General features: G+C 49.6%; 1 protein-coding gene across 1 annotated transcript; it reads left to right on the top strand.

Annotated features, from left to right (window-relative positions):
• Nucleotides 1-231: 231 nt before the first annotated feature.
• On the top strand, nucleotides 232-1,603 carry LOC143429070 (uncharacterized). Its single transcript, XM_076904465.1, has 2 exons — nucleotides 232-324; nucleotides 799-1,603. Exons 1-2 carry the CDS (start codon nucleotides 310-312, stop codon nucleotides 1,573-1,575), a joined length of 792 nt encoding a protein of 263 aa, XP_076760580.1. The 5' UTR covers nucleotides 232-309; the 3' UTR covers nucleotides 1,576-1,603.
• Nucleotides 1,604-23,146: the final 21,543 nt, after the last annotated feature.

A 23,146-nucleotide genomic window follows, 5' to 3' on the forward strand; every position in this document is an offset into this window, starting at 1 on the left:
TCGGCGTGCTCCTCCTCGTCCTGGTGAACGGACAAAGAGAGCGATTCTGGCACGGGGGGGCATGTGTTACGCGTGCGGATCCGGGGGTCCGGTAGTAATCAACCGTCTGGCCGGTAGCCCGTGAGAAAACGGCTTAACGCCTTATGTACGCCTTTGCGTCGGTTGTGGTAGCACAATCGGTCCACTTTAGTGCCGGTGGACGAGTAGGATTTTCCGGGGAGTGGGCCAGTAGCCACGGCGAAAGTGCCAGCGGTATATATTCCAGTGATTGGCGCGATGTAGCTTCAGTGTGCACCTCCGAACGATACCATGAGCACTCCGCAGGTGAGCTCGCGGTTCTCCACGTATTCACACACCACACGCATTGTCCATCACACATTGTCCTTCGCGGGCAGACAAAAAGGGATCTGGGGATTATGTAAGGGTGAGAAACGGAGAAAGTCCGCGAACGATACGCGATTGCATTCGTCAAAGAACCGCGTTTCTTTCGAGCGGAGAGGACGCTGTCGAAAGAACCTTTTATCTCTCATTGTCATTTGTCGTCCTACGTCTGACGCAGGTTGACAAAACAAAGCTTTCAATACGTCGTAACTCAATTTAACGTCTGTCCCTCGATCGCTGCACAGTGCTACGATACTTTCACCGCGCGCTTTCTCTGCGTACCTTAGATACCCGATAGATCGTGCCGTTGTACCCACATAAATCACGACTCGACTAGCACACATGAACACACACAAACGAGAAAGTCAGCAGCGTTTGCAACGCGGCAGACAGTTAATCAGAGAATTCTACCCTTAGAAACTTATTATACTCGCCCTGGTGGCGACCGCCCTGGCTGGCGACGCGAAGGAGTCGAGCGGCAAAGCCGCCGTTGAGACGAAGGAAAAAAGCAAACGAGGACTGGAGCTGAGCCTTGGGGGCGGCGGCGGCCTAGGGGGTTTTGAACTGGGCCACGGCGGAGGCCTGAGCCTTGGCGGAGGTTACGGCGGAGGCTATGGCGGAGGTTTCGGCGGCGGTCTTGGCGGAGGATTGGGAGGTGGCGGCGGCGGCGGCGGCGGCGGCGGTGGTGGCGACGGAGGCCGCATAACTGGTATCACGATCCACAGAGAGAATCAAGTTCGCGTGCCGCAACCGTACCCGGTCGAGAGGAACGTGCCAGTACCGTACCCGGTCCCCGTTAAGGTCCCCGTGGAACGTCCAGTTCCAGTGCACGTACCGAAACCCTACCCAGTCCCGGTAGAGAAAACAATCCCTATACCAGTGGAGAAAGCAGTCCCAGTGCCGTACCAGGTGCCCGTCAAAGTGCCCGTGAGTGTCCCTTACCCGGTCAGCGTGCCAGTAAAGATCCCAATCGCGATCGAGAAGGAGGTCCCCTACCCAGTCAAGGTTCCCGTCCTCGTTAAGGAGTCCTACCCTGTGCTGGTTAGCGGTGGTGGCGGCGGCGGCGGCGGCGGTTTCGGTGGAGGATACGGTGGAGGATACGGTGGAGGACACGGAGGAGGATTCGGAGGAGGATTCGGGGGTGGTCACGGTGGTGGATATAGTGGTGGACTATCCCTTGGCTTACACCATTGATCACGATAAACATCATCGATACGGATATTCATCCTCACTCATATATTTGTATATAATGATTATATTTTTTTATGCAAAATAAATATTAAATTATTAAACGGTCTTTCGTATGTACCGGTAGTTTTTGTTTTCTTTCTTGGACGATTGTCTCGAAATCTTTCAAGCGTTAACTAACGGGTCCCTATGTTTCTAGGGACAGGAAACTGGATGTTACAGGCGTTTACGCAGAATGCATATTGTGAAATAAATGATTATTGTTTCCCTGTATTATGAATCATGTTTAGCCTTCTCTGATTAGAAGTGCGTACTCGTGTTGTTGCCGCCTTCGATGAATATTTCCGCCGAGTATGTTGTTCTTTCTAATAGCGAGTACTTGCTGTACGAAACTGCTCGATAAACTATTCGATTAGATCATCTGTGTCAGGATATTTTTCTATCGCAGCTTACTCTGCATTAATGTAAGTCATACTTTTGAAATATCCTCATTTTAAATAGGATATTTAGTCGCATACAAATTCCTGGCATTCCACGTATATTTCTGTCTCGTCTCGGCTTCTTCGCGTCTGCTCTGTTTGCTAGCGTCTGAAACATCTTATTTTAAAACAGAGTGAAGGAAAAATTCGTGGGACGTTTGTGCTGCAGACGGAGCACGCAATCGCGGCACATGGGCGTCTCGCGGCGACTCGTCACTTTAGCGAAGTCGTCGCAGCCACGAACATCCGGCGCTTTAAACGGTGCGATTTGCTCGTACGGTTCGTTAACTCTTCGTGTCTGCAGCGAGACACGCCGGCTTTCCGATACACGGTTAACCAGAAACTGTCTTACGTGAACAGAGAAACCGTGGCCCGAGGTGAACGAGGGGCCAAGTCGTGCTCCACGCGTACCGGAAGCAAGGTAAAGGCCAGACAGTTTTTCTTCTGTATCCGTGTACGATTTCTGTACGGGGCGTTGTTCAGACACCGCCTCTAACGATATTTGCGGTCAACTTAATTTGTAACATTTGCCCAACAACCAGCACAAATACGTCGCTTGTACACGTCCGTCGTTTCCCCGTTTGCTTTCTCTTTCACTCTCTTCCCTCTTTTTGTTCGCATTTTATGTATCGACTACCTATTCGCGGAAACACACCTTTCCGAAAGACACAGACATCCGGAGGGCGCTGGTCTTGACGCAGAAATCATTGTTATCGTGCCGCAATTTGCGTTGACCGCGTCGAATCGTTTCGCAAGGTGAAAGCGCCATTTACGTTGATCGAACCGTCCTGGGAGTATTCCTTGAAATCGAATCGTGTCCAAACGCGTCATTAAGATCGACTTTCGTCATTTTTTAACTCCCTTTCGTCGTTCGAAGGCTTGCGTATGCATGCTCGTAACGGTCGAACGCGGATTTATTTGCGGGAACGTTCGAGACCGCGAGGGGCGATCGTCGGCGGTTAATTACGATCGTTTCGAGCGCAAGAGAAATCGTAAGGTCTTTCCCTGTGTCGCGGATCCAACCGGTGTCCGTAGGAGTTCGTAGGTGCTTGTGCAACCTGCTGGCAATTTTCCGCACCGCGGCTGCAGAAATAAACGGAGCAGCGGATGCTGTAATCTCACTTCGGCAAAGCTACACGAGATTCCTTCGCCGAGATGCATTTCGCGTCCGACTGCACCGTCCTCGCGCCCCCTCTACGTTTTGTCTAACCCCGTGGAACTGGAAATCCTTTTGATCCCGCAATGACGTTTCGTTGTAATGGCCCTTTTTAATGCGACTCTCGCGAAACGAGATTACTTCGCCCTCGTAGTAGATTTTCTGTCGCGAACTTACATTTGAAAACGGAACAACGCAGACGGGACGTAATTTTTTTTTAACGCGGCCCACCTTTCCTCGTCCCTATTGCGAACGTTTAAATAATAAGACGCTTTAATGGAAACGAAGAAGATACGATGATGATAACGCGAACGCTAAAGAGATTCTCGTGGCGCTCGTTTCGTTTTACGTTGAATCGTATAATCCCCTCCCCGAGATGTTTCTACTAATTCAAAGATGGGAAAACGAATTACGAACGTGGAACGGGGTAATTAGAAGACAAGGTTAAGCTAAATATCGCGATTTAATCAGCCGCACAATCGTATCGTGCGATCACTTCATACCGACCAGCACAATGTAACAACAATGCAGATCTGATTATCGCGTATCAATCGATTTTATCTCGCGCGCTATAAATATAACCTGTATCGCAATTCGCTCTTCAAGCGAGCGTTCTACGTTTCACCCGTCACATTATGCGGTCGTAAATCAAGGGATGGAATCCTTGAAAACTTCATCGAGTTTTGTACTGCTTTCTCCTCCCGGCGTGCTTCACGTTTCGCAGCCGGCGCTCTCTTACATTCCTCGGGATGCACGTACGTATCTATCTCCCTCTACGTCCTCAAACTATGCGCGTTTCCGTTGTAGGATATAGGAAACCTTCTCTCTGGTTACTCAACGCAGAAACAATTACGATAAGTGTGGCAAAAATCGCCAGCCCGATAAATTTCACCGATCGTTGAGGGCGTCGCGCTCGGTACCGCCGCGAAGTTAAATATCCCGCTGCTTATCGCCGTGATTATTTCAGTTTTACCGCGTTGTTTCGCCGCGGTAACGACCAGCCTTTTATCCGCGATCTGAAAAATTGCCCGCCTCCCGAGCGGACAGGTAATCATCGGCGCATAAACGGGAAGCGCGCGGGAAACGCGAGGGCCTACGAACGCATAGAACGGTATCGCGTTATACGTAATATCTTACGTGGTATCTACGCGGGATTCGTCTCGCTCCCTTTCCTTGCGCGGACGCTCGTGATGATAACATAAATATTCAGGTATCCGTGGCGCACAGCGATCTCCGCGCCGTCAGAAGTTTCATAACTTGTTCGAGTGGCGCGAACCCGTGTAACCGCCCCCGCGGTACGAGATAATGGCGTAAGCAACGGTTGCGATGGTTGCGCGTTTCATCGAAAGCCTCGACTCATTTTTTTCGGCTGGACGCGTGCCTCGTGGGAATAACCGAGCGACGTGTCGAAAGCGCTGAACGAGCGTTCCAGATTCCGCAAGATCCTCGAATTAGCGGAGTTCCTGCGCGCACGCACGGACGAGTCGATGGTCGAGATCCTTACGCAGCTGGAATCTGTTCGAAAGTCACCGCGTGGTCGTTCGTCCTCTCGTTTCTGTCGACACGTAACCCGTCCGGTGCTAAATTTCGAGGCAGAACGTTCTCGTTTCGCAATCGCGGCGAAAGAGAAAGGCGGATGAAAAAAAAAAAGGTGCAAGAAAGTGGAAAGAACGAAGGAGCAGAGGCGAAAGGAAGTTTTAAGAATCGATCGTTTCGGAAATGAAAAATCGCTCGTTCGATCGCGCACCTCTTCCCCCTTTCTATTCTTCCTCCTTTCCTGGGTGCGACGCGGTACCCGATGGAAACTCGGTTGTAAGGCTCTAACGGCGTAAACGGGTTTGTTTACATAACTGTAATAGAGCAATTACATCGCGAGATCGAACGTTCATTCCTCCCGCCGCTCGAGAGTCTTCCTCTCTCTCTCCCCCTCGATCCAAGACTCGTTTTGCTCTCGTTTCCTCGTAAGAGATAGCCTTCCATTAGAAGTTCAAGGAACGATGCCTCGCGATCCCTTTCATTTCGCCTGACCGGTTGATCTCGCATCTTTTGCACCGGGAGCATTAAAAGACCGGCCCACGCCGGAAGCCCCGCAATTTCACCGGAAATAGTTTCCATAGCGATGACACGGGCATACCGGTTCCACTGCTACGCTTGCACTTAACCGGCTCACTGTCTCCGCGTTGTGTATCTAAGATATACGACCGCGAGGTTTAACGCAAACGTAAATCATATATTAAGCCCGCTTCATACCGAGACTCGTGTTAACGGACGCGTAATGTCCGATCGTCCCCGATTTCGCGTGCCCCGGACACAGCTGCTGCGCCAACCGTGGCTGATATCTCGAGACATTGTCCCCGAGGATCGATAATTTCCTGGGGATTCAGGCCAATCCACGGTGTATTTTAAGCCGACAATATCAGTCTAATTAAGAATGAGCTCGAACTGGTTTCGTTTGGCTAGAACGCTAACTTTTGTGGGCATCGGGATCCTCTATCGGAAATGTTTTGCGAGCAGAGCCGGTTAAAGTTTCGCGTATGCCAAGAGATTTCGCGGGGACCATCTGCGGTCGTCAGACTTGAACGAAACTGCGCAAGGATGTGTACACGTGTGGCGGTAGTATTAGCGGATAACAGGATCCTGCGGCGGTCGAGGCGCATTTGTATCCTGGCGATATTGTTTCGGAGGGTTGAAATAAAGCCGACGATTTGTGAGGGGCCATTTTGCTTTTAGCGTCCGGACCGCAGGTAATTTGTCGCTGAATGGAATTAACGCCCTTAGAAGCGTTAATAACACGCGTGATTTCGCGTCACTAATTAAAAGATTTACGCGATAATGCACATCGGCCGGGCTAAGAGCCGTGCGGGGCCGTGAAATAGTTTTCGAAACGCGATTCGCTTATTATGCGCGGTTAATGCGAGTCGCGGACAGAGGACGGAGCGATTATATAACACAAAAGGGAGCAAGTTTTTACAAAAGAACGGGATAGTCTTTTAAACCTCCGGGGCGCCATTGTAACCGAGCTTTATTTTATTTTTTATTATTTCGTATTCGCCAAGGTCTATAACAAAGCACGCTCACAGAAGAAGCTTACCTAGCCATCGACTTTCTTTCCTCCTTCTCGTTTTAATTTCCTTGCCTCATTATTTAAGAAGTTACCCGACATTTTTACAAGTTGCTGTTTAGAATAGAACCTAATTTCAAAAGTATAATTTCTCGTCTCGTTTCAAGTTACCGTATATAGTTCGTATAATAAACAGAGCGATTCTCGTTCGGTGTTTCGTCTCATCCCGAGCGATCTCAGGATCAATGGGAGCCCGGGACTGTATATCGGCACACGTACTTGCGATGAAGCCGCACGGTGAATGGGAACGACTTTCTACTAATTACTTCCGTAGATTGAACTTACGTCGGCTTCACGTGATTACAGACTTATACTTCACCTCATCCAGCGGGGCAGTTGCCTCCGACAATGGCTCCTGTTTCGACTGATCGCCGTTGAACTTGACGTTTCGAGCATGCAGATTGCACTTGAAACGTGAATCAGGAATTGTTAGAAGCAGAACAATCGTGCCGTGCGATTTTTAGACGAAATTCCATTCATTCTCGAAGAGCAAGAACATTTTGTTGCGGCCCAATGTTTTATTCATCCCCGATAAAAAGTTATGTCGAAGAATTTAATTTTCTTCCAATTCAGCTGATACTTTCGCTCTTCTCCCCTTTGCCGTTTCCTCTCCTCTCTCATTTTCATCGCGCTCATCCCTTGGTGCCTCCTTTTTCATTCTCAATTAAAGCTCCTCGCCTTTCCCTTGATTCCCAGAAAAACTTGCCGGTTTTCTTAATTTTTTCCTTTCACCGTTGCTCCACGTCCTGGTCCAAGTTCCGTCTTTCTTCAGCTTTTTTTCTTCCTCTCTCTTTCTCTCTCCCTCTCTCTCTCTCTCTCTCTCTCTCTCTCTCTCTCTCTCTCTCTCTCTCTCTCTCTCTCTCTCTCCCGCGCAACTGCTCCGCGGAATAAAAGGGAATTAATCCGTGCCGAGTGTAAGAGCACCGTTTGTCCTTAATTATATCTGCGAACAGATACGTAGGTGCATACGAGTCGTTCCGTTTTCTCCGTGAACGTCTCCCTTTCACGTCTCGTAGAAAGGAAAAAACGAGGACAGTCGGACCGGTTAAAATTCTAGCCGAGGATCGAGGAAGTGCAATCACAATTTCAGCACGGGATCTCGATTGCTCGTTACGATCGCGCGTTCCTTCGCGGCCGATCCTTTAAGAGACCGATAATAGGATTTCCTCGGCTCTTTAATTTTGCGCAAGAGCGAAACTGAGTAAACGTCCCGTGTTTGGTGAGGCGATCGATGAGCTTGCGGCCGGGCCAATGACTTACGATTTCCACCGAAAGCTTTTCAGATTTTTCCACACTTTTCTACAACGAAAAGCTTTCAGGTGGTACGGAATAATACATGTGCAAAGAGTTGGTGCCTATAGCAGGCGGTCGACGCTCTTAACTGGCGACTGATTGAAGCTAAGCTTCTGTCTGAGCGGACCAGCATTCTCCTGTTTAGCTTTCCTTCGATTCTCATTCGATCTTGTCGGATTGTTTTCGATGAATTTCCATTTTTTGACCATTATTTCCACCCGTGATATCGCGACGAATAAACGTCTGTAATTATTGTATACCTGAGGTATCGATCAACCTAGATTCCTGCTCTGAAATAGTGCTGGAAACCAGCTCTAGAATAGCCTTGATTCGCGCTGCCATTGATTTTTTTTAATCACAGCTACCGTTCCCATTGTATCGATGGCTCGTGCCGTTTAATTGACATCCGCGCGCATAACAACTCTCAGACAAATCGTGTGAAACTTTCCATCGACTTTAATAGCACGATCATACCTCTACTAATTGCGACATCGAGCGTATAATTCACGTCAGTTCGCTCTCGTTAACACCGGCACCGATATTTCGTCATCGCAATCGGGCACGAAGTTTTTCTCTATTATTCAACAATCAAACTAGGCCTCGCGGGTAATACATCTTTTTTACATCGGATCCTTGAGTATCTCCGATTCCATTAGTTTCACTCGCACGCTCTGCCAACGGTCGCATTACGAAATCACTTTTTCCATTTCATGAATCATGCTGTTTTACGCGCTAAAAGCTTACGGCGTTTCTATCAACCTGCAGTCTGCTGTATATTTTGCCCGGACAAATAAGAAGGCGTAAAAAAAGAAAGAAAAAAAAAGGCGGAGAGAAAAGCATCGCGATAATAGAGAACGGTTCGGTTGGCTGTATTTCATCGGCGATGCGCGCACCCTTGTCTAGACGAATTCCCGAAGCTCCTAGACTCTCGATTGTAACGCTAGGATGGGCGAGCATCGGAAGATATGCGAGCATTCCGCTACTCTCGAAACCCCTACGGATACCGTGCCCGCACCGTAGACAACCACGTTCCTACGTATCGAAATAAATACACGTGAACACATTCGAAACCCAGACAAATCCCTCCGACTTTCCGATTGGTCCTTTTATTCCGATTGTTTGTACTGTTATCGCGGCCGTTCCATTATGAGGGATTAAAAAAAACAAAAGTGTTCCATTAAAAAAATGTGTTACCATTTTATTATTAGAACCGCCGCGCGGTAACGTTCGTTTGTTTAACAAAGGATGCAATCCAGTGATACGTTTCAAATGTTTATCGACGACAACGCTAATGGAAATTGCACGAAAATATTGGGAATTATTTTATCGTTTTATTCATCGATACTTTTTATTTAATCTCATTCCGCGTACAGGACCAGTCCCGGTTGGCCGTTAACTGGGTGTCTCGCGTCATTCGAGCTTATTGGCATCTTTCCCTTGGTGAAACTTCCATCGGGACCGCTCTGAAACCTCCCCCGCGGCCTCGAGAGAGAGAGAGAGAGAGAGGGGCGAGAGGACGGCGCATCGATCGTTCGACCCCGGGAACAATTGGGTCGCTTCAATTATCCAAACCGAATTTTCGCCATCTGCAAGCGGATTCGAAAGTGTTGGATTATTACGGAAAATCCTATTGGCAGAAACGCGCCGGCCACAAAAGCGTAAATAGGGCTCTGTGCACACCGGCTGGGAATCGTCGATACGCTGCCGGCCAAGTTATAATTAGTTAATTGCGTTCGAGATAATGATGCGTCTTCAGCGAGGCGGAAGATCGGGTCATAATATGCCGTTAATTAAGGACGCGCAACGCTTCCTGTATAATCGCGATTTTTAAGCTGAATCAATGCGAACGTATTTTCGTATTCTCTTAGTAAATTAACGAATAAAAAGGATATCGCGGGTTGGGAAAAAAATTCGATAATCCAGTGCCAAACACTCTGGCGTGGTCGATAGTGTGTACCTTCGATTCTACGATAAATTACCGCGTCGCCGTATTAAAATCACGATCATTGTCAAAGTTTCGGTTTTTTTTTTTCTGTTTCATTCTTTTTATCCGATTACAAACGTGTATCCGCGATCGAGCAATCCGATGTATCCGATAATCCGACATCGCCAAAATCCCAAATGTACCCGTGGCATTACGATTTATCGCGTTAAAATTAGTATTCGGTGAAACGTTTCGCGATGGGATAGTTGGAGATTACCATCGCGAGGTGTCGCCCGCGAGCGTTTAAAAGCGCGTCGCCATCGCTAAGGACCATCGAGGCGGGTTATCGTCGCTCCTTTAAAGCCATCGAAATCCCATCGCGATACCAACGAACGAACAAAGGGGAAAGTTATAAGGCGCGCCACTGTTATTGGATCGTGGCTCGACTTTCTTACGACCGTACTTTCTTCGCGGATAAATTCTTCGCCTTAAACATTCTTTTACGAATGTCTCGCCCGGCGGTGTTTGATCCTCCGCCGCGCAACCAAGTAACCACTTGGAAAGGGCCCGCCTGTAAGTCGCGCGGCGCTGCGCGCAGTTACGCGCACGTGGAACGACGCGCGGCGGTCGACGGTGCGTAGAATGTCGCCGATAGGGGAAAGTTATTTGGCCTGCTCCGCAAATGGCGGCGGAAGTTCCGCGAGAATTTTGCGGTCCATCCAGTGGAACAGCCACTTGGAAATTGCACGGGCCGCCGGTGCTTTACGATCGCGCGATCGATGGAGCCGGTGCCACGAACGCGGCGTAAAGAGAGGCAAAGCACGAAATTATTTGGATTCATGGCTGGCTTCGAAGTTGCGTAACGTTTATAGCTTATCCCGGGAGTTGATATCGCGTCGGAACAAGATCCCGTTGTTGGTAAGATCTCTCGTCTGGTTGCTTGGTGTTTGCGCGATGCGCCACAAACAGCTACAGATACGTAAAATTCGGCAACGGGAACTATTGGATTGGCGGAGTTTGCGATAGACTATTTCAGATCCTCCGGTAGTGTTACAGATTAGCTGGGAGCTGATACAAAGCATCTTAGTTCTACCGTGGCTGATGCAGAGAACATTTAATTAACACGATTCTATGCGTGTAACTTTGAATCTGTTGAAATTTATGTGGGCGGTAGACTCCGTGGATGTGTAGCGGTGTTTGCATAAATTTTCAGAGACGCGGGAGTATTAATAGGAGTATCTATTTAATCGGATAATAAATTGTAGCATTAATTTTATATTTTCGGAGGGCACACACACACACACACACTCACAGATAATGGCTTTCAACGTTACGAACGTTCCACTTTACAAAAGTTCTCCTTTAATGTTTCGAACGCAAAAGACTTTTAATATAGCCAGGACTTGGTGGATAAAGTGAAAACGCTTTCATTTTTTAACCGTTTTAATCAAAGGGTTTTTATTGTGGAAAGCCCATGAAAGCGTTATACTTTACCGCGTACTTTGCTGATTTAAAGGAAGTTAATTTGCATTTAATAGTACAGTGGCAATTGACTGCATAATGAATGCATTATTTGTTCGCTACGCCTCATGTATAAAGGTAATAACGTTCTTTTTATAATACCACTTGTGTCAAACAACTTAATATACTTGACGATTATATTATCGAACTAACCGTTTTCTATTGCGTAATGGAGAAGCTAGCCTCTTTCGTGAAATTAATTTTACTTGGTCAACTACTGGTGAACTTTGTCCTGAAATTTTTTTTATCGCGTTTCAACATATTCTCATGGATGCTACTGTGACAATATCGTTCTCGACAGTCGATCGATAATAATTCCATTAAGAGCAATGACGCAAAAGCGCAAAGTGAAATGCAATTTTATTTCTGCCTGCAGCGGAACAATGTTATGTGGTATTTAATTTTGGGCATGGTCAATGTTGATTCTATAAAAGGCCATTAAATAATATTATTGTATAGTACAACGCGGTGAGTCCGCAAAATTCAATCACCTGGAGAGTACACCTACGATCGATACGAGTCAATACCGTTTTCACAAAGAGTTCCAACGCGATATGAAAATATTACCGCGTACAAGGAGGAAGCGATGTGAAATATTGACCTAACAATACTGCGTACATTTAATTTAGCGTCGTGTATAATTTTCATCTGGAAGGATACGTACACAGGGTGTACGTAACAATGTGTATATGACAATTGGCCGGCGGAAGTTGAGCCACGTCAGTATCTGAGCCGAAGACAAATTTCCTCGGGGACCAGTTCGCGAATCAACTTTTTAAACTCTCTGCTGGGAGGTTCGTTAGCGATAACTCGGGCACGTCTGCACGCCACGGGCGCGAAAACTTTCGAAAGGGTTGCCGGCCTTCGGAAATTGCAGGCGACACGGGCCTTTAGGGCGTATTCACAAGTTTTTCTCCGGTTGTAATTCCGCGCGAAGCTGCGGATCTGACGAACTCGCTCGTTTGCGTTAAGAATTTCGAAGCTCGCGTTTAACGCGTCGTCGTTATCGCGATATCGTGTTTCGTTTTACTTGTCTCCCTGTCCAAACGATGAACCCCTCTTGCGATATGATTAGCTGCTCTTTGATTAAGAGAATCTCGCAGGTTATTGATAGCGTGGAATTGGGTCGCTTTAACAAACTATTTATTAGATCCCCGTTGCGTTGAACAGTCTTGCTGCAACGTCACGATACAGACAGCTAATTCAGCAACCAAACAGGATGATTCGAACGTAATGTCTTCCTAATGTGTTCCCGTTTAATCGTCATGGATTGAATCTACTAATGACAGAGGACACTAACCCCCGTACCTTGTCATTAATCAATCAGTTAATAGAGCTCATTTCACTATTACAGCTTATTACTATTCACCTTCGTCTTTGGCGATCTCTACGCATATATCTGGACAACCCTACTCTCGGTAACTGCATTCAAACGTTCTGCAATTGTCCTGCCAAGATAAAGCTTACATCGAGGCACCTTATCTCTTCAATTAATTCAAAAAGTAACTCGCTTCATTCCTTTAAACGGGGTGCTAGTTTCACAAGAAAAGGTATCAATCTTTTTTTCTCAACAGTGTCATCGTAATCGTCCGTCGTCGCTGCTCAAAAGCGGCCGTGTTTCGTCGAGTTTAACGGGTCGTTGCATATTGTTTTATCCGACGCGTATCTCCGCGCGATGTACAAGGCGGAGGTGGTTAAACCGCGGCTGTGAGGCACCTTGCCAAGGATCGTACCCTCTCCTTCTCTCTTCTCACCTCACGTCGATAAATCTGACCGGGCACACCGGCATTTTAAACGCGATGTAAAACCACCTGTAAAACGCTCGCCCCCTGTACCACGCCAACTTAACTCCGACGCCTTCGTCGGAAGGGTTGTTACAGTTTCGCGCGAACGATACTCGTCTCATCGCGTTTTCGTTATACTTTGACTGTCCATTGACTTCTCGACCACTGTATCCATACAGTTATCTGTTTGAATCGCATGCATCGTTGTTAGTAGTTTCCCCCTTCTCTTGTTCATCTTTTCTCCTCCAGTTTTTTTAATAAGACGATAAGAAAGAGTTAACAAAGCGGCAGGTTGCACGTGGAAAATGATATTTGCATACGAAATTCGCACGATTTCATCAAGATACACGGTGTCGTTCCCGTAGCAAGCGGTATTGTTTCTTTTTCCTGTGTCTCGAAACAACGCGAGCGTTCGCGGATGCGTCCCATTTTTTCGTTCCCAGCAATGGGAGAAACGGACTACCTTATCGAGCAATTTCAAGACCATATAAAAGAGCCAATTTTTCTGTTCCCGGGTCCCCGGTGGAAAATACCGGCGTTCCTGCCCGTCCTTAAGCCCCCTACCCTCTTTCTTCCCGCTTCCTTACGATTCAAATCGCATAGATCTCAACAAGGTCGCAAACCACGATGTCGAGCTTTATGCGGGTCGTTTTACGAATCGTTTCCTGGGTATTCGGCGAAAGCTGCGCAGCCGTCTACTCGTAGAATCCCGTTGGATGACGGCGCAGGAGGGTATATAAGAGGGATAATATCGTGTCTAGTGGGATTTGTCGGGGGTAAACAGAGTGCAGGGCCGCTGCAGGCGAACGTATTACCGTTGAATACCCTAGCCGCACACATTCACCCTTAACCCTCCATCCGCACCCTCGTATCGCCCCCTATTTCTTTCGTTTCAGCGTTATCGTTTCCACGCGTTACGTCCTCTCCTTTTATTTCGCGAGTCGCACCGCCGGTCCGTCGCGGATTCACCCACGTCCTCTCGTTTTTCTCCCCACCGCTTTACGCTCGATCACTTCACGTTCTCGAGAAATTACCCTTTCGAGTGGGTGGTTTCGGGCGTGCGTCGCAAGTAGCGACGGCACAGTCACGACGGAGACGAGTCGCTGGAAACGTTGTTGTTCCCGCGATGACAACGAGCTGGCAGGAGCACGCGGACCGTTTAATTAAAATCATCCCCGTCGAATCTCGGGAGAAATCTTATTCGTGGCAAGGACCGCGTTTCCGCAGGAATATTAACCCGCGCGACGCACGCTGGTGGCGTGTATTCGTTTGTGTGCCGCCACGTCCGGATTATATTCACGTCCAAGTAGTCTTGTTCGCATTCACCGGCGCCAAACTTCCAGTAGTTGCCGGAGTCCGATATCGTGTCAGGGGAGACGCAATATTGTGCCTCGGGTCCCGCCGTACATCAAACAGCTCCGTACGTCTACTTTTAACGCGCGATGGTTCGCCACCCTTCCCGCGCGGATCCCAGCTAATCCTCGAGCGAGCGATACGGTTCACCGGGTCTCGTCACGAGTGCAGGAGCACCGTGCATTGTTCTTCGCGAAGGATTTCACCGTGCGCGTAACAACTCGATAAGAACTCATTAAAGGTGCGTTACTTATTCAACGCGGCCGACACAGCTGGCTCGTCACAGTTCGGATGGAACTCGAGGTGTGGAATGTCGGTCAGTAACTTCTCACGTAACATCGCGGCAGGAAAGAAGGTTGTTCGTTGAATTTCATGGAATCATGCGCGTTATGCAAAGCTGGATTACGATCCCATCGTGGCGATAACACGTCGATAATATCCACTCGTGAGGAGAGCCCCGAAAGTCGACCTTGGTGTCCGCGAGGTGGCCAAGGCGGAGTAATAGACGTGTCCGGGCCAAATAGATTTGGCGCGCGGCTACGTTCCCCTTGGCCTGTCGTACATTTCCCCCGATAATCTGGAAAGTTCTCGAGAGAACGGGCAACGAGGCGAGGACTCGTTGCGAACCCCGCGCTCGTCCAAGGCAAATCGAAAAACGTGCGTCGCGAACGGTACAAGCGCGGCCCCGACCGACCGTCTCGAAGGACGAAACGATTTCCTCTGTAACGAAGGGCGCGAGAACTCCGTCGTTCCGCGTCTCGTTCCAGTGACAAAGGACGTCCAGAAGATATACTACTCGTCCCCTCTTTTCATTCGAGCTCCTCGTCGCCTCGTTCAAAAACTCGTTAACGAGAGATTACCCGAGGTTAATTTTTCGTTGGGATTAAAATCGCTCAGGGCAACGGGAACATGTTCGCAGGTGAACAGAGGCGAACCTCTCCGTTAAAGCTGGATCACGAAGAAAGATCCGCGCGCCTTTCGTCTCTGAAATGGCACGAACTCGCCCGTGTACATATTCCGCTTTCTGGAGATCCAACGGAACGCGCGTCGAACGTCAGCCCCGTTCATCCCCTGCCGCTCTCCCGTGGGATTCCGCGGTGCGCCGTTGTACTCGAAAAGCAACGGACCGCGCTCCAGCTACCCTGCCACTCCCAGGATGCATCCGTTAAGACTGCGCCGCCCTATCCGCGTACGTTTACCCAACAGCCACTCGATACTTCGCTGCACCGTCCATCCATCTTTCCTCGAGCGACGTACAGACGTTCCACCGGCGTTCGTACCTCGCTCGAGGCCGTTCATTCTCGAGTTTACTCCCCTGTCGAAATTCCACGGGCGCGCCTGGCTCGCGTGAATTAACGCGAGCCTCGTACGAGCCCGAGAGGGTGCCTCTCTCGTTGCCCAAGCGACGACGCGTCGGTGAAAACGCGGGACGGCTGACTGCGCGACGAGGCCCCGAAACGAAACGGAACGGAGGATTTGTTTAACTTTCACGTGCTCGCACGCCGCGAAACCGCGCGGAAATTCTGACGTTTGCGCAACGAGCGTTCCATTGAACGTTGGTGTTTCGGTTTTTTTATGGAATTCCGCCACGCGTCGCGATCCTCCGCTCTGTTCGAGGTCTCCGCAGACGCGTGGCGAGTCGGATCGAACGGGTGTGTCGCGGCACGTGAAGTCGATGGCGATCACAGCGACCAGCCGGCTCGAAGCACGACGCGAGCACGGAACTTTGCTAATCAACTCCGCGCTGTTGATTAGCGTTGCGGGTTACGTCGAAGGGGGAACGCATTGTGGGCGATGGGAGAGCGTTCGTGACTAGTCGCACGTGGATTTGTCTTGGCGAGCGATTTTTGTTACTCTTCTATTTATATCTGGAAACTATCGACCTCTTGTTGAAATAGAGAGGACTCGCTGGCGTAACCACTCGAAAACGCGACTCGCACGGGAGAGAGTAGAACGTTAATTCTCCTTACAACCTTTGCCCTCGCCTCGTGAATATAACTTGTCCGTGATTACGTCGCGCTTGAATTCGACGCAGCGTCGACATGAATTATTAATGAAACCGCGCGAACGGACGACGGACGGGAGTGAAAAGTAATAAAAAAGAGAAAAAGAGAGAGAGAGAGAGAGAGGGAAGTGGAAAGATACGTGGCGGAAATAGTGCAGATATATCAATCCGGGATGATTGGTGAAGAAAGATAGAGCCGTTTAAAAGCAGCGTCGCTGCCTCGTGGTTCGCGCGCACGAGTAGCGACGGCTCGCGAAATAAAAGTTCCCTCCCTCGGGGATCGCGAAAGTCTTAACCGGTAATTCCTTTCGTACTTCATCGCGGATCGAATTCCGCCTGTCGTTCTGCTCAAAGCGTCGAATAAACAGCCCCCCCTCGACTCTGCTTCTGATCGGTGGATTATCGATAATTTGTTCCGCGGCATAACTCGAGGCAACGGGTCACGCTTCAAGGATTCCCCGTCGTATCGGGAACGAAACGAAGAAATCCAAGCCCCCGTGGTATCCGCGCTGCACCGTAGCCAACGGATATTAATATGCTAAGTAACCAGGCGTCGAGTCTACTGTGCAGCGCGCTTTATCATCGCCGAAATCGATGCCAGCGCGCAGAGGGGTAGAAGCGGTTAACTCTGTCGAATTTACCCCCACGATCGAAGCTCGAGGAACACTCAGGGGGGAAGCATTCCGTTGGAAGATCGTGTTGCTTGGAATCGTAATTCTCGAAAAACAGTCGCTTCGAGGATGGGTATAACGATGGGCTACGACTGGAAAGTATAGTTGCTCGAGTTCCGCTCGGTATAATGCATCCGCTCGACTCACGGCCCCTCGTCAGATGGAAGTTACTACGGAGAGAATAAACGGCGGCACGGGTTGAGAACACGTATCATCGCCGGGTAGGAGAAAGAGTAACGCGCGATTAAGACAAGCGGGCTGCTGTTTGTAATAGTTCACCAAAACCCGGCCTCCACCCCTAACCACTGCATCCGTATCGTCGCGGGAACGCGCGCAAACGCGAACGAAACTTACCACGGCAAGTTTTCGTTGCGGTTTCCACGGAATTGCTTTATAATTCTAGATTTATGATTCGAACCGACGTCTCCCCTCGCGATTTTCATCCACTTCTCCGCGGTTCTCCGCGTTACTTTTTGAACAGGCCTGATAGCTTGCCGCGAGAACGTCGCTCGCGTTTCTTAACGCGTATTTCTTCTGGCACGGACCGCCGCTTAACATTCGCTTAAATATCACTTACTCAAATCGCGGCTGTTCCGGGGGGACTCCCCCGGGCTCGTCCCGTTCGCTCGTTGTCTTGGCGTCGGACGGGGGAGGCTCTTTTTGCGCGGCGCAGTGACCGACTCGACGATAAGTCAGACGCCACTGGATCTTCACGAGGAAGCGATGGAGCAATTACTTGGGACGCGGTTACCATTGTTCGCGACGAGAATACCGCGAACGTTATCGCGATTCCTGCAAAATATCCAACGAACGTAAACGCTTTTCTACGGTTCCTAATTGATTTACAACCGTAAGTAGAATCAATTAATCTCCTCTCTTCGTTAGTATTCCTCTCGGGTTCTCTCTTGTTACCAATCAACAATTTGCGCAACTCGGTTGGAAAGTGCTGCGGAAAAACACTGGAGTGGAACGCGATGCACATACATCAAGTTGCCACTAAAACGTGTCGTTCCGGCAACGCGCGAACCAGTCCGCCAAGAATCCTGGCCAAGCTCGGATTCACGAGGAACAGGAAGGGTCGCTGTCTCCTCCTTGACTTCCCTTACCGATTCGCGAGTTAACGAAGTTAATCACTGGGATTAGCCTAGCATTCTATCAGATACAGAGGTAGAGAAAGAGAGAGAGAGTGAGAGAGGGCAGAACTGCCGTCGACTCTGCTCGCTGGCACTCTCCGAGACTCCAGCGACGGCAGGAGTCACGTTCGAACGAAATTGCTGGCATCGGTCGCGTAACAGTAGCTGGGTGTTGCCACTGATTCGTGCGCGCACGGTTGCCAGACGGTGTTACCCTTCGATCACGATTAAAGAGCACCCCCGACCCGGCGTACACCCGCTCGAGGAATCTCGATAATACGCGTATAATTGCGACGATCATCGTCCGCGTTTCTAACGTTTCTCCGCGGCGGCTCGTTTTCACGTAGCTGCCGCGCGCGGCACGGCGCTCGTGAAATACGGATTATGCGCGGCCCGGATCCGCTATTGCCCGTGAAGCTGACTGCGAAACGCGTAATCGAGATGCCCCCGTGTAATAGTGAAAAGCGGATTGACTATCGGGGTTAATTTCGCCCTACGGCTCTGCGGATCGACTAATTTATCCGTTTAACGGGATATCATTCGCGGAGTCGCGGCGCTAATGGCACGCACCGAGCGCGTCCGTATTGCATTATGATATCAAGGCGGAAATGCGCGGTTCGATTTGCTGGAGCAACGAGGCGGGCTCGATCGCGTCGAACGACGCGAGGAATAAAGTCCCTGCGAGAATTTCGTTCGGGACAGCGAGCGAGAAGATTGCTCAGGGATGGACACGGTTCCACGTTCGTCCCTCTGTTTTGTCGGGTAGAATGTAATTTCTGTAATTCGCGCGTGTCTCCGTGTCGCGAATTCGTCGCTGCGGTGAGAATAAACAAGCAGAGGGTGCGGCGCAGTGCATACACAGCGGAGAGTCGTCTACTTCGAAAAGTCAGGAAATGAATTGCTCCAACGATAAGCTCGTATCGCGAGCACGATTCCTTTCGCCTGAGTCGAGCTACGTTCGTCGTTCGCCCGTTTCCTTACCCTGTCTCCGTGAAAGTAAACCTGTACACCTTAAATTAGACGATTATCTCGCGAGCTTATAAAGCGCGTGCGCAACTTTTCCGATACAGACGTTCGTTACGCCCTCCTCGTTCCTTCTCTGTATCACTTAACGCGATCCTCGACGGAGAACAGAGAGCATTCTGAATGGAAATCAGAGAAAGTTTCGTGGAACGCACGGATAACTCCGTAGAAACGCGTTCGCGTCCCCGTGCCCGGTTAATGAAATTCATTTTTCAGTGAGAAGCGCAATAATTCGATAATGTAATTTTGACGGGGCGCGTGCCGGACGGGGACGAATGAAAACGCGTAAGCTGGCGGGTAACAACGCCGGGTACAATGGAGAGAAGAACACGCGGCTCGCAATAATGTCGACATTGTGCGCGGCGGATAAAAGAACACGTTGATTGCAATAATGTCACCGGCGTCATGCGCGATAAACAAAGGGACGCGTAATAACGTCGCCAAGTGCGGCCAGAATAAACGAAGAGAACGCGCGAGGCCGCAAAAATTCACCGCGCGACTCATCCGACGACGCGCTCGATCGTTCGTTCGATTTTTACCCGCGCAAGCTTCGCTCGATGAATAATTAATAACGAACCGGATGAAATGTTTACGCTCGAAACTGTTTGGCTTTCGACCGCGGAAAATGGGAATTGAATTTTTTCTTCTTTTTTTTTTTTGTCGAGGGAGACATCGACGGCGCGACGAGATACATAAATAGCTGGAAATTAGGCCACGTTTAGCAACCACTACATTCAAAGACGGATTGCGGTTGACCTGCATAGCAGTTTGTCAGGGTTGTTAGCGCATCCAGAAACTGGGAGCTCGATTATTCCCGCCTACCAGCCGCTTTGAGCGACGTACAAACGCGTTCACGGTTCGATGTCGTCTGTTTGTCCATCGCGCTCTGATTTCAACCGTGAACGATGCCCTGTGAATTTTGTTCCGCGAATTTCGAATTAATTGCACGCGGCCCGATTCGACGCGAATTCTTCCTTATTAGGATTTTTCAAGCATATTAACATACCTTACGGAACTTCGTTAACCTTAATCTAGCCTTTGCCGAGTTTCTGTCTCCAATTTCAACGTTTCGATGATACGGTAATTAAGAAACCCGAAGGTAAATGGTTCTCTTAAAGGGGGACTTTAATTAGAGGCATCCAGGATGGTTCTAAAACCAAGATAAATTCATCTCTCCGTAGCAACTAGCCGTCCCCGAGTTACTAATGAGCAGATAATTAAACGCGGAGTGTACACGTGAACACCGTGGAAAGTCGAAAAGCGATATAACGAGTGCGAGGGAACCGGCGTATCCTCGTTGCCACACTTAATTACCGTTACGTTCAAACACGTGGTTTAATTCAAACCTTAACGCCCAGTTCACCCCCGAAAACTTGTGCCGCTTGACTCGATGAATATTCGAAACGCCTCGCTGAGAGACCCTCGCCGATGCGGAGCCAAAATGTGTTCGCACCGTACACTTGATCGCCACCGTTCTCTTCGTTTTTTTTATTCTTACTGGCGAACAGAATAATTGATACTGAAAGCTTTGAAAGATGCGGACGCGTATTCTGCACGCGAGCAAAAAACAGCGCCCCGCTCGGTGTTATTTCCACTTCTGGAGCGAAGTTTCTAGAACGCTGGCTGTGACAAACGGGACGTACGCGAATAGTTAAACAGTCACAAAAGTCGCGCGGTATAAAATGTAACGCAGGCAATCGTTTTTCTTCCTTACGATACCCCAGAGGGTTGCAAGGTTCTCCGGTTCAGGCCGCCAAGTGGATACGTATATTCTTTCGATACGATCCTCGCGAAGAGGTTGAAATGAGAAATGGTCCTCAACCTGTAACCGTGCAACCGTGTCGGTGGCAGTTCGTGCCGTGCGTCCATACATAAAAACCGTACGATACGGTGACATTCTATTACGCAGCTACGCTGGCCTGCGACCAGGTCGTACTATCGACAGTTGCAGCGTACGCACGCGAGTTATTTCGCAAAACCGTCGAACGTGGTTCAATCGTAGCGCGGGTTGTTGTCAAGTTGCGATCGACGCGACTTTTGTCTGCAGCTTTCTATGGGCGCGCGTTCTTTCTAAACCGATTGGACGTACCGATAAAACAAAGAGCGCCGATACACCGTGTGCGGGACTGGGTATTTTTCGAAACGCTTCGATCCGCGTGGGCTGCACGCGCGCATCGGCAACAACGTAGCCGCCGCGCCCGTGCGTCCCGCGGATAAAACGGTATCTCTCGATTCGTCAATAGAACGAGGCCGCGCTTATTGGGAAGTTGCGAGCGAGAGTAAGTATACTTCTGGTCTCGAACCGCGTCCGTGGAATCGACGGCGTGGAAATTCGAACGATCGTACGGTAATTGTTCTAGTTAACTTTCGGATTGACGTTTCCCCTCGACGGAGAGCCGTGCACGCGCACAACCGCGCGCCTCTGCCACCGATAAAACGTAAAACCTAACGTTAACTCTTGAAAAAAATCGAAACGAGCCGGCAGTGTCGATTGTTCAAACGCGCGAGATTTGAATCGAGGCACGGTTCAGGGTTCAGGGGAGCGTGAATTTGTGCGAGGGGGGTGACTGGTACGTACGGCTGGCTCCGCGTCCTGCGGACGAGGGTAGACCCGACCGAGCGTGCCTCTTTTTCAACCCCTGCCCGCTCGTTTCATATCGTTCCGTGCCGTTTCGTACCGTGAATTTCAACGTGGCGGCTTAAACCTGACATTCTCATTCCGCGGCGCGTCAACCACCGATAAAACATTAACCTAACGAACGGCCGGCTGGCCCAGTTACCCGGATATACGTGTACATAATGCAAGGTGTTCCGCTCTTTATCGCGGAGAACTATCCGGAAGGCGTGATAAAGTTATGGTCTCCTAAAGGCTTTTAACGAGCACCCAGGCACGTGATATCTTTATTTAATCATACTCGGCCGACGTGATCGCGAATAAATTTCTCAGATAACATCCAGGTTGGTCAGAGCGAGGCGAGACTACGCTTTGGTACCTCGAACCCCGCGTTACCATTACCGCGGTGAAGAGGATTGCCTCGTCTGGAACCGTATATCCTGCGTTATATCAAACGACGAGTTAGCTTCCACTTTTTTATTCCTCCCCACCCTGAGCCACGTACTTATTTGCCGTATAGAGGCTGACGAAATTTTATGTTACGACAGTTTGAAATCCTCTGGCAAAGTCCCGGGGATAGGCGCGCCGGCTACGACGAGATTGTTACGCGATATTTCGCGATCGAGTTCAAAGGTGGGATAAAGCCCGAACGCGGTTAGCCCGGCTGTTATTGCAAGACGAAGTCGATGGAGGAAAGGAAATGAGAGTTCCCCGTTCGCAGCGATGAGGCGGCGGCGGATGAAATCCACTATCAAAGTGGATGTTTCCCTAGCGTCCTATACGTTCCCTTCGTTCTACTCTTCTAAAGTGCAAACCCAACGGGAGCCGCGTAGGTGAGACCATTCCGCGAACAGCTGCTTACGGTTTCATAACCACTTCATAGATTCAAAATACCGTGCTCGATCGATCCTTTTAATGTTCCATCCGAGGCATCTCGAGAGTTGAGAAATCGTGTTCCAGGGTGCCTTCGCCCTAGACTTCTCCTCGATAAGTGCACTCGAGGAGCCTCGATGCGTTCGATTCGATGAAACTATCTCTCGTATGCACACTCCAACGATGGTATCCCTTTCGTTTTAACTTCGATGCGTTTTACTAAAATCATCCAAGTAACACGCCCTTTCTTACTCTTCTAATCCCTTCACTTCGCACTCTATTGGAAAGGAGGATCGCAGAACTTTATTGCCAATTCGAATCTCTGGCTTCGACTGAACTACGAATGAAGGGAGCGTGGTCCACCCAGTAGAGGATTGCGAAAAACATTCGTCGTAGCCATCCACGTTGATGAAGATAAATACAGCCGAGCTGTCCCGCGCACAGCTCCGAATTCCGTTTGCTCGTTTAGCAGCGCCATCGACGCTGCGCCCCCGTGCAAGATTAACGATGCCAACCGCAACCGGAAGCCGGGACGTTCGTCCGTTCGTACGTTAACCTTCGCGATCATCAGCTATCTCTGCCGCGGTCTCTGCACCCCCATTGGCTCACGCCACTCGCGAATTAGGG

The sequence above is a fragment of the Xylocopa sonorina genome, chromosome 11, assembly GCF_050948175.1.
Source record: "Xylocopa sonorina isolate GNS202 chromosome 11, iyXylSono1_principal, whole genome shotgun sequence".
In the NCBI taxonomy this organism is placed as follows: Eukaryota; Metazoa; Arthropoda; class Insecta; order Hymenoptera; family Apidae; genus Xylocopa; species Xylocopa sonorina.